This window comes from Oncorhynchus mykiss, chromosome 2 (assembly GCF_013265735.2).
Source record: "Oncorhynchus mykiss isolate Arlee chromosome 2, USDA_OmykA_1.1, whole genome shotgun sequence".
Classification (NCBI taxonomy): Eukaryota; Metazoa; Chordata; class Actinopteri; order Salmoniformes; family Salmonidae; genus Oncorhynchus; species Oncorhynchus mykiss.
Genome location: NC_048566.1, coordinates 39,366,283 through 39,386,007, shown reverse-complemented (window position 1 = coordinate 39,386,007; position 19,725 = coordinate 39,366,283). Strand labels below are relative to the sequence as shown.

The following is a 19,725-nucleotide window of genomic DNA, read 5'->3' as shown; positions in this document are numbered from 1 at the left end:
GACTCACTAAGCACACACTAACCACGCTTCTTTTGTAAAGGATTGAGTATTGGAGTCTGCCCCTGGTTATCCGTACATGTAAAAAACAAGAAAATGGTGCCGTCTGGTTCACTGGTTCACTTAATATAAGGAATTCGGCTTTCCACATCTGCGGTAGAAGGTGGCCGAGCTACATCAGTGTTTGTCAGACCAGGAAACCTCACAAAAATCGGTCTTCTCACAAAAACGTGTGTAGCGTCCGAGCGGTTTGGCCTTTAAACACTATTATGGAATGGGTAGACTAACGAACACGATCGTGTTCTCCGTTTTGCTCTACGACCCCCACAAGTGTCACGAAGTTTGGAGGTAGTTTTGTGCCAAGAAAAACAAGGGGTTAAATATGTGTCCAAAAAAACAAATGTATTTATTTTTTTTGTCATTTATGAATGTGTTATTCAATGCGTTTCTAAGGGCTATAGTAGTAAAGACCAAATTCAATATTCTATTAAATAAAACAAATTCTAATCATTTCTGATACCTAAAGGGGTCCTAAAATTCTAAACGATCAATGGTATGACCATCTTAAAACAATTCCATATGTTAGCTTAGACAGCTAACCTTTTAGAGGTTTTAAATATGTTTAAAACCTCATACTTTTAGACTTTTACTCAAGTAGTGTTTTACTGGGTGACTTTCACTTTTACTTGAGTCATTTTCTATCAAGTTATCTTTACTTTTACTCAAGTAGGACAATTTGGTACTTTTTTTACACACAGACACACCTACATACTGTTTTTTACTAGACTCGCACTCCCAAGACATAACTCGACATGGTTGGAGTCTACATTGTTACTGACAGCTGTCTGCACTCTACTGCACCAGTTAAGTGAAACATAACCACGGACAACGCCACTAGAATGTATGTAATAGGAGGCTGAAGTAAGTGGTAAAAAAGACTCAAGTAAAAAAGTATACTCATTAAAAGTGAGACAAAGACTCCAAAAAATATGCTTTATTGGTTACTATGATCTTCATTCCCTTCAACAAGAAAACACATGAACTGAACAGGCATATCAATTCATAACTTAACAAGCAGGTATTTTTTTTTAAAAGTGGCCATAAAGTTGACAAAATTGTAACGTCTGTAAATAGGCCACGCTGAACAATATAACAGCAAGAATCATTGCAAAAGCCTTCGAAAACCGTACGGTATACATCAGCGGCTTTGTGTGAAAATGAATAATCATTGAGTATTATCTAAGTACAAAGATGCAATGCATTAGAGGATGGCCGTACAATGCCAGGAAAGACGTCTGATGACATTCAATAACATAGGTAAGAATAACATTGCTTGTTTCTTTCTTCAACACGTGATTTTCAGTTTATATCATTTCATCATTCATATTTTTGAAACAGACATAAGCCCATTTACATTATCTCACCCCCCCCCCCCCCCTCTCTCTCTCCCTTGGGTCACTCTAGCTGTATAAGACTACTTTTCTCTCTCTCTCATCTTTCCATCCACCCTGTGTCGTCGATCAAGCCTGTTCCAGCCCATAATGCTCCGCTCCATCAGCGCTGTTTCAGTGGTACAGCCAAAGGCTTCTCTCTCTGTGTCCTCCGAGGTGGACCCACTAGTGTGCTGTGAAATACATGTGTTACAATATTAAACTTGACAATGTATCACTAACTACTTTATATTACACAGTTCCGTGTATTTTAATGATTATTTCCATAGCCGGCAAACCTGATTCAACTTGTAAACTAATCATCAAGCACTTGAATAGGCGAATCAGGTGAGCTAGTTCAGAGCTACAACAAATTGTAAAGGGGGAGGTTTGAAAACCACTGGTCTATGTGACCGTTCAGGAATACACAGTGTGCAGAAATTCCCTTCTATGATTCTACTAGATATAGCAATAGAGTAGCTACCGGTTACACTGGCAGTAGTCGGACTTCAAGGGCTCTCTGTTGTTCTTCACCTTCCGGGCTCTTCTCTGAGGGAGAAGAAAAAGTATTGTCTTTCTCTTTCATTTGCTGTTAAGCACTTGCTCCACTTGAATATAACTAAATTAATATTTAATTGGGTTTTAGACATAGCTGTGGGAAGTCTGGGTGCTGCAGCACCCCCTGAAAAATCAGAATTTAAAAAAGTTATTAATAAAAATATATTTTTTCTCTCAAACCAGTAGTGCGTGCACTGGGCCTTTACTAGTCTTGTATTAGTAGACCAATACAGCTTTCTGTACAGACTTAATATATATATATATATATATATATATATATATATATATAAATATAAATATTGCTTATATTATATATTATATTGCTTATAGATCACTTTGGGTTATAAGTTTGGCAGTGACATTTTCATTGATCCCTCCCTCCCCTCCTGCCTGTCTCCTTACCTTAATTCTTTTGTTCCTGTGGTACAGGAGAACAATGGTCACCAGGAGTAAGACCACGACCAAGCATCCTGCTCCCACTGCCACCCACACCCACAGGCTTAAGCCCAGCATGGACACCCCCTCAACGGACTGCTCAACGCCTTTGGTACCTGAGAGACACACAACCAGGGAGCGCCTCAGTGAAGACCATGAAGTGACACTCACTACAAAATCTCCGTATTGACGTCAATGCACGGTTGACTCGAAATTTGGCATTTCACACTGGTTTTTCAAGTTAGGATTTGTCCCCTATCTGTCAAATGGTGTGGAGATAGAATGTACCATAGTTTCTTTTGTGAATAATTGATTATATTTAATCGCTTAAGATTAATGAGAAACATTAAAGTATTTTGTTGTTTTTACTTTTTCAACAACCCCTCCTCCCACCCTGAATTGACCAATGTCAAGGAGGGATTGAATCAAGTAAGAGCTTCCAATACCTTTACCATGATGAAAATTAAACTATGAATCAGTATACAGTGTTCATAAAGTAGTGATACTCACAGTGATCGCAAGCTGTCACAGTTTTTACATCAGAGTTAGGTCCACTGTGCCCCTGCTCATCAACTGGGCCCTTCCTCGGCAAGAGGGGCTTAGCAGTCAACAAACCTGGGAGAGAAAAGACAAAAGCATTGTTATTTAAATTTTTATCATGATTGTATTGGGGATGCTACCAAAACCACCTTTTACCTACTTTTCACATTGATGGTCTGAGTCTCTTTGTGTATCTTCTCATTCTGAGTAATCTGACATGTCCATTCTCCTGTGTCTGACAGGGCCACAGAGCTGAAAGAGACATTCCCAAAGCCAGGTCGTACAGGGGCCCCTGCCGCCATTCCACCTGGACTAAGCCACTCCACACTGGGCAAGGGATCCACTCCTGTCACCTGGCACTCGAGGATAGCATTGTTGCCTTCGTTGAGTTCATTGGAGGGGTGGACCTTGACTGGTACAGACAGGGGGGGGGTAGAGGGAGGAAGGGAGAGGGGAAATAAAGAGGGAGGGGTAGAGTATGAAAAGAAAGAGAGGAGGAAAAGATAGGGAGAGAAGAGACAGAGGGAGAAATGTCTAAATTGAACATGGAAGCTTTCGCCACATGAATTCTTCCATTATAATTTGCCTCTGGTGAAGACCTGGGTTTAAATACTATTTTAAATATTATATTAGCTTTAGCCTGCCTGGAGGGCTAAGTGGATGGGGATTGCACTTTTGAGACGTTTCTATTGGTTCCATTGCAACATGGAAGCTCAATCAAGCACAGATACAGCATTCAAAATGATTTAAAATAGTATTTGAACCCAGATCTGCTTGGGTGGTGTCATTCAAATGTACTAGCAATAATAATATCACTTCATTATCACTGCTATAAAAACTGCTAGTTTGCAGGACTGGTGTCCACATTCACTTGCTAAACACCCCCATAACCCTATGTGGAATGACACCTGTGACAATGTCGAGTCTGTGATCCATCTTTTTCCCGTCCACCATACAGATGTAAAGTCCGGCGTCACCACCCTGTAGAGCAGAGATTTCCAGCTTGTCCCCTCTTATTTTCGCCCTTTCAACCATGGGAGCATTTCCTGGCATGGGGAAAAGACAAGGACTATAATGAACACGTACAAAACGCCACGTGTACATTTGTTATACTTCATATGATCTCTGCAGTATTTTAGGAAACACTTATTGTTACTGCTACTTTTTCATGAAATAACCCATTTATTTCTTTATAATGAGCTCTCTTCTATCCACCTTTCCGCTGGCTGCCAGTCTTCCCTTTAATGCCCATGATCGACACAGATTCACTTTCACCCACAGCTTTATGTCTCCACTCTACATCCTTGTTAGAGGTCTTGACTCCACAATCAATATTGACGGGCAGACCAATTCTCTTGTAGATCACCTCACCCACCACATGGAGAATACACAGGGCTGAGCGGAGAAAGAGAGAGAATAAGAGAGGGAGAGAAAGTACTGCAATCACTTTATTATTATTTAAGTACTTCTGTTACTTGTATTATTATTTATTATTAACTTTCCATTTCAATAAAGCATACTGAATTGAAATTGAATTCATAGAGAGAGAGATATCTGTTCATTTATTTTCTCTTTCATACTATTTGCACATTGTTACAACACTGTACATAGCCAGCAATATAACATTTGAAATGTATATATTATTTTAAAACTTTTGTGAGTGTTATGTTTACTGTTCATTTTGGATGGTTTTTAGTTCCCTTGTTTATTTCCCTTTTGTTAATAGTCTATTCCACTTGCATTGGCAATGTAAACATATGTTTCCCATGCCCATAACGCCCTTTGAGTGTAATAGAAAGAGAAAGAAGAGAAAACGGTGTGTGTGTGTGTGTGAAAAAGGTGTGTGTGTGTGTGTGTGTGAAAAAGGTGTGTGTGTGTGTGTGAAGGGTCAAAGTAAGAGTAAAATGAATACAATAACATTTTAATATTTCATTCATGTAGTGTAGATCTTTACCCACCAAACACAAACCAGGACAAGGTCTTCATATAGGACATTTTATCTGAAATATGGAATACAAATTTAAATTACATTCTTGCAGTCAAAATGCATAGAACATTTTAAGGAGAGATTGACACTTTTGAAACATCTAAAATGTCAAATATATTCTATAAAAATGATCTTAAACCTTTGTTTGGCTTAAGTACATTTCTAAGTAGAGTTTAATCTAGACTTTATGTTCTTACATGTGCTTCTGTTTGAGCGAACTTGTGGATTCTAACCACAATTTTGAAATTGACAAAAATGCAGTAGCCAAATGATTCTTAGATTCGTATTATCATGATGTATTATCGCACCTTGATTAACTCACAAACAGTGATAGGCTACAGACAATTATTGTTTGATATTGTGTAGGCTATTGAGTAGGCGGTTTATTTGCAAAGAAGTAGCCTAACAAATAAAACATGGTTAAAAACGTAGATGCCTGTTCGATAAAAGCCTATGCTACAATATCTAATTGATATACTATTGATTAAGAGCGATTAATTTGCTATAACTATTATTTTTTACACATATAATTATTCAAGTTAATGAAACATCCTACATTTCCTTGTGTGTTAAGGAACATTGTAATAGCCCACTTGATCGTGGTGATTCAACAGTTTTAAGGCCAGGCCCCACAGGCTGAAACGATTTTTTTTGCATCTACCTATCAGTTTTGACATTTGTTGGTGTTTGTCTGTTAATATTTGTATTTTCAAAAAGTAAACATAAAAATGCAAAAAACTTGATGAAAATGTAGATTTTCTTTAGTTAAATCGACGTATTTCAATATTTTCAAAGCTCACTACAATAAATTACAGATCATGTAAATTCCCATTTCATAGAGAATGTCACAAACTGGACTATATTTAGTAACTTACTTTGAAGAGATGGTGATTCGGTCTAAATAGGCGTTTGGTAGTCTAAATTCAGTGTGTTAACTGCCATTTCCCTGAAGTCAGACTCTTCCCACACCCCAACTAAGAAGCATCTGCGTTAATCAAATTTTAGTCCGGTCCGGGAGTGTTTTAACAAAATGAAACCAAAATATTTAGGCTGGCTTCGTCCAGAAAAATGGATTTGTGCAATATAGTTGTGTCTAAATTCAACTGTTAAAGGTTGATTATCCGTCCCCTCTTGCCTTCAGCATTTCCCACGTTAAAAAATACAAATAAAACTCCTCTCCTCTCCGGGTAAAAAAAAAAACATATAGCCCATGTAACTGAACTAGCTCCGACAAAACATACGGAAACATTACCTGATCTGATTTGTAATTTACCTGAACTGGATTCTCAAAACGTCTTAGGTTACAAAAATCGGGGAAAAAAATCCTTACGCGACAATACACTAATGAGTATGCGTTGAGGATAGTGACAGTAGAGCAGAATGAGATCGAAGAAAAAACTTCTGCACTTTGGAAAGATTGTGGGTTTCCGCATGCTACCTGCATGCGCCTTTGCAAACTCCTTATTTGATTCTGTATTTACCTTCCACCACAGTGACCCAACTTCATAGGAAATGGGCTCCTTACTATTATAGGTGCAATCTGCAAAATGTGCTGTATATGGGAAACATTGCATTTGCGCTGACTGACTGCATTTAACTAACAAGTATCATGACATACTTTGTGATTATCCTTTATAACGTGAACTTGACCGTGATACCGCCTGAACGTCTAATGTAAATATAGTATGTGCTTTTCCATTATCAATTGTAGCCTACTTTAAAAATCGACCTCATAAAACCACGCTATTAAAGAAAATACATGTCGGATAGTCTTTTTTCCGGCCTATCATCCAAATAAATCGAATGGCAAAACTGATATTAATCGATGGGATGGCCTTGGGTCTTCCATGCACGTGGCCATGAAGATACACACACCTGAAAGACTACTAAATTAGTTATTTGAAGATCCTAAAATCACAATGCATAAAATGAGTCACAATGCAGTATGGCATCAGGTATAACTGATATCAACCAATTAACCCCCCTCCAAGCCACACAATGATCCCACTCCCACCCAAGTGATGAAGACAGGACCTATGATTGCACTCTCACCATGTGTCCCTGTCATGTAACTGTTAGAGGAATTTTGATTCCTATATGTTCATTAACCAATTCAATTAAAACACTCTGTCCGTTTCTAAGAATTTGTAAGAACCTTATTTGCATAAAATGGACAGACCAGCCTTAAAAGTAATCAGTAGAATGTATTTCCGAGAGCTCTGCTCTTAATCACGTTCATTAGGTTTTATATCACACATAGCGTCGTAGCTTTTATTATGTCCCTCCTCTTCTTGGACTTTGTCTCTCTTCCTCTTGGACAATGGCTTAGCTACTTTTCAATGTAATTCCAACTCACACATATTGTTTCTTATGTTACACAATCTATTGCAAGTCCTACGGTTTTTCCCCTCCCTGGATAGGGACCAGAATTTTCTCCTGTTGTTAGTTTCACTGTGGTCACAAGTTGTCTGTTAACACTTCCTCTTGGTCTATGTACAAACATCTTACTCTTCAGACAGCATATAATTCTGTTAATGTTAGTTATAATTCCACATAAAATGTATACACTATTTAGTCATTATTGATAAAAATCCTCCAACAGTAACAACCCTCTGGAAGATGTTGAGCCTGTGGCCTGAAGCCAGTGCAGAGCACCATGACTCACCTGGTGTCCCTGGCTCTTCAGTAAGAGCCTGAATGTAAGGACCCAGCGCAGCAGGGCCACTAGACGACCAGTCACATCCATCTCAACACAATCACACAACAAGCAGGGGCAGCAGAAAGACATCTTTATTTTTGTCACAGCAGAAGTAACAAAGTTATTTATTTGAACAAAATAAACAAAAATACGCCAGATATCACCCTCACCACACTTGAAAGAACAAGCAGTTTGGTTTAGTTTTTTTTTAATACACATTTGACATTTTTTTGTATATTAACTCTCTCTATTACTGTGGACGCCGAACTTATGAAAATGCCATGTCGGAACACAGAAGGGGGAGAGAAGGGAGGCGGTGCTTGGCTTAAGAAGCAATGACAACACAACAGATGCTAGTCAATAAGAGATGAGTGGCATGTTGTTCAGGGAAGAGGGGGGTGGGAACATTGTTGCATTAGACACTGTATAATGATACCAGTATCTATTATGAGTTGACTGGTGTCAGTTGCAAGATGAGTATAGACTTAGAAGGGGTGAACACACCAGCAGCCTTCCACCAACACTACAGTGTTTATTGTAAAAGTGAAATAAAAATGGAAAAAAGACACTTCTCCTTTAAACACCCCATCCATTCCACCTGCCTGTGTCTGCGTACATAGCTGTAGGAAAAGTATATTTATTTAAACCCTACATTTGTCAGTTCAGAAGCTTGTGTCAGAGCATTCTTAGTAGCTCAGTGTGAGTGTGTACATGTTAGCGACCCTCTTCCCCTCCCTAAGTGAAACTCTGCCCCCCTCCGTTCACTCGGTGACTCTCCGGTAGAAGTAGAGGTAACCCAGGTCCTTGGGCGGCTTCTCTGAGGCACACACTTTCTGATCGTTAAAGATAACCCACCTGTGAGTGAGAGAAGAGGGAAGAGAAAAGGCACAGAGACATGAGAAGACAAGAAACAGTACTTTAAAGCTTTGTCGAGATTGTTATAGCCACAGAATCTCAATAGCAACACCGTGCGCCACAGCAGTGGGGTATTAAGTAGAACGACAGTCATGTATCAAGTGTGTGTATAAAGGAGTGGTTTCTTCTATATGAAATGAAAGAGGATGGCGCTTACTGTTGGTCCTTCTTGATGTGGCAGACGTAGTGGCCGCACATAGTGCTCGTGCCCATGTGACTGATGAAGGCAAACAGCTCATACTCTGGAAGAGAGGGGGAGGGAGAGGAGTGGGGGGGATAGAGGAGAAAAAACAAGACATGCAAAGCGGAGACATCAGTGACAGTGTGTGTGCATCTATACTGCAAAAGGACATCAATTTGGAGTCTGTGCGTATTGTCAAAACACATTTAAATATGCTTTCCACAAAGAGTAAGTCAATAACCAATACATGTTGAGGGGGAAAAAAGGAGTATATTCTTTGTTTTCCAGGAGTGCATACCTGTTCTTATAATAAATAAAAAATAATAATAAAAAAAGGATGCTTGAAGAGAATATTAAAATATGTTCAAACATCCAACCCAAACTAAACTCACTCCCTTCCTCTCACTGTTGACTTACTGCCAGGTCCGTCTCGGACTTTAGGCCCAGGAGGGGGCTCCCTGGACCCCTCACTCTCGGCGGCCGAGCGGCCCCCCTCCGAAACTTCCATGGACTCTAGATCATCCAGGTGGGAGAAGATCCAGTCCACGGCGCGCTCTAGGACGTTACTCTGGAAGAGAGGGATAGGAGAGACCACTTGGTTAAAGGTTGGAGACCTGACCAGCAGCACAAATGAGTGTGAACTTCAAACGTGTGCTAGAATAGAATATATTATGCCAAAGGTCTAATCATATCAGTAAATTCCACAAGGTGAATACAGCTACTGAGCATGTGTGAAATCTCACTGCAGTTTTTGTATCATTTCTTTGAAGCAACATCAAGGAGTGCTGTCACTACAGCAGTGCTAGATGTGAAGGGTAGTAATGTTAAGGGAAACACTGTCTCACCGTGGCCCTCAGTGCTCGCGTGGCCTGGTCTCGGCTGAAGCCCATGGAGACGATGGTTGCTAGGTGCTCCTCAGAAACGCTCTCTGTGGGCGTGGTTCCGGGAGCCGAGCTGGTGCCTGGCAACACCATGGGAGCGGAGAAATCTGCAGCCAATCCACAGATGGGGAGGAAACGTGAATGTAATAGTGAAATTACTATTGTAAAACTTGAGTAACAAAATATGCTGGAAATTACTGACTGGTTCTACTTCACGTTCAAACACATGGCAGTCCATACTATCTAATTAAATCACTTACATTTCTCAACAACCACCACCCACTTACAGCCCTACATCCATGACAGACACACGTGTTTGATGGTGTATTTGGCACAACTGATCCCACCTGGGTCGTCCATGTGGCCCATGACCCAGTTCATGGCTGCGTCGATTCCAGTATTCCCAGTATAGTACACAGCCTTCCTGCAGGCCTCCAGTGGGAATCCCATCTCACACAACTGGGACACGGTGGAGTCGTCCAGGACTGGGGCTGAGAGAGAGAGAGAGAGAGCGAGCGAGGAGGGGACAGGGTCTAATTATGTGGATGCACTCCACAGACGGCAGCAACAATAAGGATGTCATGAATGGACTTAACTGCTGAGAAACTGGACATTTGGAGACGGACAATGAAATAAAACCACATGTTGGCAAACCATACTAAACTCATATTCTGGACAATAAGAGCAAACCAAGTCTCTTTCGCACCACATCACCTCATTGAAAATACAAAAACAAACTTCAAAAAAGGTTTGAACACAAAAACATGGAGAAAACATAAAAGAGGGAAAGAAGAAAGGAAAAGATGGTGACGGGACAACAGGATGAAGGAAGGGAAGATCAGAAAAGACAGACAGACTGACACAGTAGTGGGGAGTAGAGCGAGTCGTCCTCCTCGTTGCCGTGGGAACCCAGGATACCTTTGACCTCCACGTCAGGGGTCATGAGAGGGGGTGGGGCCACCTCTGGCAGAAGCTCCTCCCCCGGCTGCTGGCCGGTCCCACGAAGCGCAGTCAGGTCCAGCGTGTCGGGAACGTCGATGCTCACGTCTGCAGGGATAAACAAACATCTATTTAGTTGACCGGGACTGTGCCACATTAATCCAACGTTCAATTCTCCCATTAATGGAAAAGTCATTTCATCTGTGGTTCCTTGGACTTGTCAAGAAACTACAGTGGAATTTCCCACTTGAATTTAACTGATAGCGTCTGTGATAACCCACAGGTGTAGATGTTGCATGCGTATGTAAATGACAATACAATTCAATACAGAAGATCACGTAGACCTTGTTTACACTGTGTGCAGAGCAGACTACTCACCCAGTTTCTTGGGGACCCAGTCCTGTCCAAAAGTGAACTTCTTAACCTGGATAACCATGTGGTCAGGGAAAGAGGCAAAGCGGGTGGTCCTGAAAGAGGGGTGAAGAGAGAGAGAGGGAGACTAATTACAAACAACATTTTCCCTAGGAAAATGCATTGATTGATGGATGATTTAATTCAGTGTTTTACAACTCCAGTCCCCCCAACAGCACAGATTTTTGTTGTACAAACTCACCTGATTCAACTCATTGAGGGCTTGATGATTAGTTGACAAGTTGAATCAGGCATGCCTGTCCGGGGCTATAACAAAAATCTGTGCTGTGGTGGGTACTCGTGGACTGGAGTTGGGAAATACATGTCATTGACCGGGAAACTGATTGATAGATTGATTGACTGACTGAATCGTGTGCGTTGTCATACTTGGTGGCGGTGGTCTTGGCCTGCGCGGCGGAGCTCCAGAAGTCTGTGAGAGTCTCCGGTTCGCTGAGCGCCGCCATGCACGCTGTGAACGGGATACAGGCGCGCACCGGCGCGGGGGGAGGGGCTCCCGACGAGTCTGCCTCCTCGCGCCGACGCTCAGCCTCCTGCAGCTCCTCTGATAGAGACATAATTCATTTTTTACATTTAAATAAATGTTATTTTATGAAGAATATACACTACCGTTCAAAAGTTTGTGGTCACTTAGAAATGTCCTTGTTTTTGAAAGAAAAGCAAATGTTTTGTCCATTAAAATAACATTAAATTGATCAGAAATACAGCGTAGACATTGTTAATGTTGTAAATGACTATTATAGCTGGAAACAGCTGATTTTTTATGGAATATCTACATAGGCGTACAAAGGCCCATTATCAGCAACCATCACTCCTGTGTTCCAATGGCACGTTGTGTTAGCTCATCCAAGTTTATCATTTTAAAAAGCTAATTGATCAATTATGTTAGCACAGCTGAAAACTGTTGTGCTGATTAAAGGAGCAATAAAACTGGCCTTCTTTAGATGAGTATCTGGAGCGTCAGCATTTGTGGGTTTGATTACAGGCTCAAAATGGCCAGAAACAAGGAACTTTCTTCTGAAACTCGTCAGTCTATTCTTGTTCTGAGAAATGAAGGCAATTCCATGTGAGAAATTGCCAAGAAACTGAAGATCTCGTACAACGCTGTGTAATACTCCCTTCACAGAACAGTGCAAACTGGCTCTAACCAGAATAGAAAGAGAGGGAGGCCACGGTGCACAACTGAGCAAGAGGATAAGTACATTAGTGTGTCTAGTTTGAGAAACAGACGCCTCACAAATCCTCAACTGGCAGCTTCATTAAATAGTACCCGCAGAACACCAGTCTCAACGTCAACAGTGAAGAGGTGACTTTGGGATGCTGGCCTTCTTGGCAGAGTTGCAAAGAAAAAGTTCTCAGACTGGCCAATAAAAATAAAAGATTAAGATGGGCAAAATAACACAGACACTGGACAGAGGAAGATTGGAAAAAAGTGTTATGGACAGACAAATCTAAATTTGAGGTGTTCTGATCACAAAGAACAACATTCGTGAGACGCAGAAAAAATGAAAAGATGCTGGAGGAGTGCTTGACACCATCTGTCAGGCATGGTGGAGGCAATGTGATGGTCTGGGGGTGGTTCGGAGATGGTAAAGTGGGAGATTTGTACAGGGTAAAAGGGATCTTGAAGGACGAAGGCTATCACTCCATTTTGCAACGCCATGCCATACCCTGTGGACGGCGCTTAATTGGAGCCAATTTCCTCCTAAAACAGGACAATGACCCAAAGCACAGCTCCAAACTATGCAAGAACTATTTACGGAAGATGCAGTCAGCTGGTATTCTGTCTATAATGGAGTGGCCAGCACAGTCACCAGATCTCAACCCTATTGAGCTGTTGTGGGAGCATCTTGACCGTACGTAAGAAGTGCCCATCAAGCCAATCCAACTTGTGGGAGGTGCTTCAGGAAGCATGGGGTGAAATCTCTTCAGATTACCTCAACAAATTGACAACTAGAATGCCAAAGGTTTGTAAGGCTGTAATTGCTGCAAATGGAGAATTCTTTGACGAAAGCAAAGTTTGAAGGACACAATTATTTCAATTAAAAATCACTATTTACAACTTTGTCAACATCATGACTATATTTCCTATTCATTTTGCAACTCATTTCATGTATGTTTTCATGGAAAGCAAGGACATTTCTAAGTGACCCCAAACTTTTGAACGGTAATGCATTTGACTTATAAAAACTTGTTGGTTGACTTATTTAATGAGGCTTCAATAAAAAACAAGGGCAGTTGATGGAGCAGAAGTAGACTCGCTGACACAAACTACATTTCCCTTGAGCCACTCACCGGTGTTGGTGGCCTGGTCCATGGGCACAGGTAGCTGGAGGATGTAGTCCACCCTCTGCGTGTACTTTGCTTTCTGTGATTGCTGACACACGATCCTCTCCTCTACTAGGAAACGGAAGGCTTCAGACGGGTTCACCCCCGAACGACAGTTTCTCTGAAGTGGTGGTTAATAAAACAAAACTAAGAAAATGGGGTACAACAGGAGGGAAAAATCTGATGACAGAAGATGGAAAGGGATGGAGTATGGGATGACTTTACCTCCACCATATTAATGAAGTGTAATAAGAACTCCTGGGCGTCTTGTTGCCGATTGGTGGAGAACTCTGGGTGGCCCCGCCCAACAAGTGCTTTGAACATGCGTGCCGCTATGCCAACCTGGTCACCCTGGAAACAAAACAAAAAAAATGTTATTTAGACAATACACATGGAAAGTGAACACACAATCGCTTAATGTAAACAACTGGAAAAATCTTGTCATTTTGGAGGCAGGTGTTTGAGGCGCCAGTGCGCCAGGTTGCTAGCATTCTGACTTCTGAGAAAAACTTCTGCACAATCTTCCAGTGCTTCCATTCACTTACTCTGGGTTCAGAGCTGGGTTCAGAGCCCTCTCCGGGGTCAGGTGCTGGTTTGGAATACTCGCCCGACAACAGACCATAGCCCAGCTTTGCTCTGAAATAAGGAAGAGATGTTGAACACCAAAACAACATTGGAATAAAGTCCATTTAAAAATGTAGAAATAGAGGATAATAAAAACAGGAATTACTGATCCATCGGGAGAAATTCTACTTCTTAAAACTCTTATAAATTATTGGGAAGTGTTGAAGGAGATTTGGTCCTAAGCCTGCAAATAGGTTTTTAGCCTGCATTTTGTTCTTCTTCAAATACTTGTGCTAACAATTACCATCCCCGTATTTTATCTAATGCTAGCAGTGGCCATAGAAATGTATTGTTTTTGCTCAGATAAGTGAACAGTTAATGACATCTGGTGGAGAAAGACTGGCCTTTAGACAATGACCTACTGTCCATCCAAACATAACGCATGCATCTCACAGTGCCAATGACTACGCATGTGTGCCATAACAGTTGTATGCCAGTGTGACTAGCTTTGAATACACATGTGTTATAACCCCGACTCTGTGCTACTTCCAGACGCAGGTGTGTGTAGTCTCAAGGTTGTTGGGAAAGGGCAGGTTTAATTAACCTTATTTATGTTTGAGACTAAATGGTTAACAACGTTAAGTTTGTGTGTGTGTGTGCATGTTACACTGAAAAAAAAAAAAAAGCAGCATTTGGTAGAAACTCACACTTGGGTTTTGAAGTCCTGGGTGGGGTCGCTTGGAGCTTCATCGAAGATCTTGTCAATGTTGGAGACGTACCTGAGGCGGGGTACACACACACACGACAGAGGGGTTTCAAGAGTATTTTCCAGCACTCTTTTCACAATCTGTCTCAATTTCTCTTTATCTCGGAGCCAATGGGCCCTGGTCAAAAGTATTGCACCAGAAAAGGAGTAGCGTTGAATCTGGGACGCAGACTAAGAGGTAGAAGTGATAGACGGTTACTGACTTGCTCTGGAAGTCAGGCACGGTGAAGAGGACTTGCATGACCGAGTTGAGGTAGCAGCTGTTGCCCAGGTTCTTCATGCCGGTGAGGCCAGGGCCTGACAGAGGCCGGAGGGTGGCCCCTGACTCCTGGATCACCTCCCACTCCCCCACACGCTGGTTCACCGCTATCTCCAGCTCTGTCATCGTATGCTCCGTCTGCAGGGGAAGAGAGGTGTCGAGGAGAGAGAGAAGAGAAACGGGGAAGGAACCAGAGAGGGAAAGACAATGACAGATGAACCAGATGGAGAGGACTGATCTCACAATGAGCCCCATCTCTCATTTCGTTGTTATAACACAATACATATGAGCTATTTAAAATGGGGCCAGGCCAGCTTTGAACATAATTTTGTCACTAAAACACTGGTAAGGCAAGTACGGAAAAGTATAGTCCTTATTCATGAAGGAAAATGTCTGTCACTAAAGAAGAAGAGTCCTTAAACCACAACACTGCAGCAGGAGAGAGCCTGCCCATCGAGAACCTGTATCTTTATTGATTTCGGCAGTCCTACCTTTTCCATGGTCATCATGTCGATGCCAAAGTGGGACAGGTGTTCTGGGAGCTTTGGATCCAGTACCATATCATCCTCGTCATAGGAGTACACATCTGGAAAGGCCACAGAAGCAAGTCAGACATCAAAAGCTCAAAGAATATAGCCTCTAACCAAGCTACAACTGTCTTCGAGTCAGACTTAAGTCTCAGAGTCCTTTTCCTTGCCAGTGTTTTCTTAATCTTCCCTTTTTAATAATAAGGGTAAGCTTCTCAATAGGGATTCGGTGACTGCTGGAATATTGGGACTAGTGAGAAGCACTTGGTAAATAAAACGGTATTGTGTTGTTTCAAGTGTCCAAGTATTCGTATTGTCATCACCTGCTCCGTCGGGGGTGATGGTGCCCAGTTTGACGGCTAGAGGGTGTCCCGTCTGCTGGAAGTGCAGGAGGGCATGGTTGTTCCCCCCGGAGCCGTCAAAATACCTGCGACCGCAGAACACCCTTCCGTCCGACAGGTTCATCCACAGGTTCTCCTGCAGGTCACACACCTCACACCGCCAACCACTGGAAGACAGAGACGGAGCGAAAGGGGGGAAAGAGATGGAGAGGGGTGGGGAGAGCCAGAGAGAGAAAGAGAGAATCATCAAATGGTGGAGTGGAAGATGTAGGGACAATGAGAGATTGATAGAGAATTAACGATCATTCACTGAAACATTTATTTAGGCTACATATTGACATACATTATTTAATCTATTAATTACATTATCAGATCTTGTATAGGGTCCAAGTCTATAATTAAATTAATGGACATTTATGAAGCAAAAAGGAGGAAAATTGTCAACGTGTAAGTTCCTTTAATGCTGGAGTGCTCGTGACATTGTAGCCAATGCCAGCTCAGAACAACAACCTAGCCTAACCAGTCTCTCACCTGGGAGGGATCTTGGTGCCGTTGTCGAGCTGCTTGAGTTTGACGGCGTGCCGGGACTCCGCCCGCACCTCGCCGTCCCACTGCTGCACCTGCAGGGCATGAGACACTGAGTCTGCAGACATCAGCCCTGCCATGGCTAGAGATACCTATAGGGATATAGAGAAGGTTAAAGGTGGTTACAACAAGAATGCATGGTCAATTTATATGAAGTGTAATACCTAGAGCAGGGGTCGTCAACAGGCTGCCCGTAGGCCAGAACCCTCCCGCTAGTGTTTTTTTTGCCCCTCAAAGTTTTGTAAAAAAAAAAATTATAATAATAAATAATAATAAATACTAAATTCAGCCAAAATGAGTTTACTTCAGGAAATCTGTTCCCAAGTATTCCCCACAATAAAAATTTGTGATTGTGTTTGAAAATAATTGACACGATCTCTTTTTGCGCTTAGCTGTGGTCAATTTGCAGAGTACAAATTATAATTAATTTCCATCTCCCCAACCATTCCCTCTGACAAAAAAAAAAAAAAAAGCAGAATCGTGTTAGTTTCCTATGCACATACTGAATGAAGAGATTCAAAACGACATGCCCATGGCAATGATAGGGCCTATTTCTAAACACAAACAAACACACAACACTCTTAAGAGATAATTAGCAAAGTTGAGGCAACACTTGAAGTGTTCACCCACAAAGTGTCTCACCCGCTCTCTCACAAGGTCCGGCATGGTGGCGAGGTCATCGGATGTAACTTCCTGTCTATCGGGGAAGAGGACAACTTTTACTTCCTCCTCATACTGCTCCTGCTCCACGTTGAACCCTCCCTCGATACCTGAGAGAGAGGAGGAGGAGTGTCAATAGTCATGATATAAGTTTCATCGATCTATCATGGCAGACTAATTTCTGAAAGTTTTGGTTCAACTGGATAGAATGGAAAATGTTGGTGTCAGCATCCCTAAAGGCTAGCCTGGGTACCAGTATGTTTAGTTATCATTCCACTCTTTATCATATGCTAAACACATGCTTTTCATGACATGGAATACAAGGATTGGAATGTTAGTAGAAACAGACTGGTACCCAGGCTACCTGAAGGCTGCTTCGGGATTCTTTGCACCTTCATAGCCCTGTCTGCTGAAAATGTGTTACTGTTAACTCTGCTGTTACCTATGGCTAATCGGGTTGGCTTCTTCTTGGGTGGGTCACCGGATCCAGAGTTCTCCTCATCTTCCTTCTGGGGAAAATGACAGTTCAAATTTAGTGAATTGTGGAATGTCTCCATCCACAAGAAAGGTGGAAGTGGAAGAAAAGTGGAAGAAAAGTGGTTAGAGTGTTGGACTAGTAACCGAAAGGTTTTAAGTTCAAATCCCCGAGCTGACAAGGTCTGTCGTTCTGCCCCTGAACAGGCATCATTGGCCGTCATTGAAAATAAGAATTTGTTCTTAACTGACTTGCCTAGTTAAATAAAGATAACTTTACATTTACACTGATAACTTTACAGCCCATCAAACCAATAAAGAAGTATTAATGTGGTTTTCAATAAGAGTATTATAATTTTTTTAAAGTGATATATAGTATTTCTGGGTTCTGCCCCTGCCCTGGCAGAACACACTGCCGTCATTGAAAATAAGAATTTGTTCTTCTAGAGACTTTGAGCAATCCAAACGGAATTAAAACCTGCTGAACAGGCCTCATTAGATGCTGCCACTTATATTTATTTTGTACCGTCAATACTTTTGATACCAACTGAAATTTGGTATCAATGTGTTTGTGTGGCCGCTATTTATATTTTACCTTTATTTAACTTGGTAAATAGTTAAATAAACAAATTCTTATTTTAAATTAACAGAACGACAGATTTTTACCTTGTCAGCTCTGGGATTCGATCTTGCAACCTTTCGGTTACTAGGCTACCTGCCGCCCCAAGTGCCTCTACTGCTGGCTAGGCTACCTGCGGCCACAAGTGCCTCTACTGCTGGCTAGACTCAGCCAGAGACTTCAGTAAAAGGTTTGAAGGAACAGCGTGTAACTCACCGGAGCTTTGCGGGTCCGGGAGATGTGCAGGTAAGCCCGCTGTCCGCTCCTGGTGTGGTGTCTATCCACATACTGGCTGCCGAACCCAAGGAAACTGTTCATGCACACATATAAGCCTCCTTCACTCTCCTAAAAAAAAGTTAAAATAAATGCGAGAACATGAAAAAGGGTTAGGCATTACATTGGCTGGACAGCTGCTAGTTTACCCAACAACATATAACCTGTACAGTAGTTGAAGTTTCCCACGCGACCAACTCATAACACTGAAGATTATCATGACAACAAATGACAGTGTGATTTTCTAGCATGCTAACTAGCAAGTTAGTTAGCTAAACAGTTGGAATGACACGTCGAGTGACAGCCATAGTTAGCCAACTGGCTAGCTAGCGTTAAACTTGAAATGTAACGTTGGCTAACTACGTAACGTTACTGCGAGTTCATTGCAAACTAGTTCATGATGATAGTCGAAAATAATTTGACAACCTCTGGTTACGGCAGCTTGCTAACGTTAGCTGAATGGTAAAGATGTTAGCTGGCTAACGTTAACGTTTCTCAATGTAGCTACAGTAACGTTAGCAAACTAGTTAACGCGTTAGCTAGCTAACTACCCACTAGCTAGCTGTATAACTGGTAATTACACATACAAAAATAAACAAACAGCCCCAAAGAAAAAGTGTATATAAAAAAGACAGGTTTAATACGAAGCTAATAACGTCCGATCAGAAGATGGGTTACTCACCGGAGAAGAAAATGACAAGGCGCATTCGTCTTTGTGGACACGGTCCCCGGGCCTCGGAACCCGAATTGTGGACAGAACCGACATCAAAACCTCGCTTACCTCCGCCATCTCAAACTAACTAATTCTGCCTTCCAGTCGGACACTTGTTCCTGAGTTTGGACCCCAAGCTTTTGATTCCCCAGCTTTGAATATTGTCTGTTTGTATTGCTCTTCCCCTCTCTCTGTCTTCCTCCCAATGAATGGCTTGATGCCCCCCTGTTTGTGTGGACTCAAGGCCGAACGCGTATAGCACGCACCCGGTATCGTGGTAATCGTAATATATAGAGTATAAACTACCGCACAATTATGCGATGTTGCATTTGAGAGAGAAACATGAATTAAATATGAATTCAGATAGCCAATTAATCAAATCTATATTAAAACGTTAATTAACTTCTAACAAAGACATACAATAAGACGCACAGGCAAAATAGACAACATCTGCTTTATATCAAACGTAACCTTTTCAGCAATTACGGTCATGTTTAAAGGCTCGCCACCTCCACGATGAGAAGGCGAAAATGTCAGGGTTTTAACGCACCAAATGAACTACTGCCACCGCGTGGGTGGAAAGAGACTTCACACAAACCCCAGATAAGGCAATGAAATTGTCTATTC

The 19,725-nt window shown here is 41.8% G+C and overlaps 2 protein-coding genes across 6 annotated transcripts; both read right to left on the bottom strand.

Annotated features, from left to right (window-relative positions):
- Positions 1-976: 976 nt before the first annotated feature.
- On the bottom strand, positions 977-6,416 carry LOC110489493 (T-cell surface glycoprotein CD4). Of its 3 annotated transcripts, none has more exons than XM_021562186.2 (9): positions 6,221-6,416; positions 4,919-4,960; positions 4,176-4,355; positions 3,869-4,006; positions 3,121-3,372; positions 2,931-3,035; positions 2,388-2,536; positions 1,912-1,976; positions 977-1,621 (listed from the first exon to the last, which is right to left on the bottom strand). In XM_021562186.2, the coding sequence occupies exons 2-9, from the start codon at positions 4,953-4,955 to the stop codon at positions 1,552-1,554; spliced, it is 996 nt and encodes a 331-aa protein (XP_021417861.2). In that variant the 5' UTR covers positions 4,956-4,960; positions 6,221-6,416; the 3' UTR covers positions 977-1,551. The 3 variants fall into 3 exon arrangements, with proteins under 3 accessions (XP_021417861.2, XP_021417866.2, XP_021417862.2); XM_021562191.2 differs by having other exon boundaries at positions 6,200-6,414; XM_021562187.2 differs by lacking the exon at positions 6,221-6,416 and adding an exon at positions 5,823-6,186.
- Positions 6,417-7,719: 1,303 nt separating this feature from the next.
- Positions 7,720-19,600, bottom strand: LOC110489446 (ubiquitin carboxyl-terminal hydrolase 5). Of its 3 annotated transcripts, none has more exons than XM_021562156.2 (20): positions 19,069-19,599; positions 18,330-18,458; positions 17,463-17,529; positions 17,003-17,130; positions 16,307-16,452; positions 15,758-15,942; positions 15,399-15,493; positions 14,852-15,045; positions 14,590-14,661; positions 13,864-13,954; positions 13,544-13,669; positions 13,286-13,439; positions 11,360-11,534; positions 10,940-11,028; positions 10,484-10,669; positions 9,970-10,113; positions 9,587-9,729; positions 9,159-9,309; positions 8,718-8,802; positions 7,720-8,500 (listed from the first exon to the last, which is right to left on the bottom strand). In XM_021562156.2, the coding sequence occupies exons 1-20, from the start codon at positions 19,174-19,176 to the stop codon at positions 8,407-8,409; spliced, it is 2,562 nt and encodes an 853-aa protein (XP_021417831.2). In that variant the 5' UTR covers positions 19,177-19,599; the 3' UTR covers positions 7,720-8,406. The 3 variants fall into 3 exon arrangements, with proteins under 3 accessions (XP_021417831.2, XP_021417836.2, XP_021417839.2); XM_021562161.2 differs by having other exon boundaries at positions 7,722-8,500; positions 17,463-17,526; positions 19,069-19,600; XM_021562164.2 differs by having other exon boundaries at positions 8,150-8,500; positions 10,541-10,669; positions 19,069-19,597.
- Between the last annotated feature and the right edge of the window lie 125 nt (positions 19,601-19,725).

What these genes read in the sequence shown, in the direction of transcription:
- LOC110489446 (XM_021562156.2), bottom strand. Translation starts at nt 19,176, where the DNA reads ATGGCGGAGGTAAGCGAGGTTTTGATGTCGGTTCTGTCCACAATTCGG. An exon ending in ACTTCATTAATATGGTGGAG is followed by an intron (nt 13,440 to 13,543) that starts GTAAAGTCATCC and finishes CCACCACTTCAG; the next exon opens with AGAAACTGTCGTTCGGGGGT. An exon ending in CGCGAGCACTGAGGGCCACG is followed by an intron (nt 9,310 to 9,586) that starts GTGAGACAGTGT and finishes CCTCTCTTCCAG; the next exon opens with AGTAACGTCCTAGAGCGCGC.
- LOC110489493 (XM_021562186.2), bottom strand. Translation starts at nt 4,955, where the DNA reads ATGTCCTATATGAAGACCTTGTCCTGGTTTGTGTTTG. An exon ending in CTTGTCCTGGTTTGTGTTTG is followed by an intron (nt 4,356 to 4,918) that starts GTGGGTAAAGAT and finishes TTCTCCGCTCAG; the next exon opens with CCCTGTGTATTCTCCATGTG. An exon ending in GACTACTGCCAGTGTAACCG is followed by an intron (nt 1,622 to 1,911) that starts GTAGCTACTCTA and finishes TGTATTTCACAG; the next exon opens with CACACTAGTGGGTCCACCTC.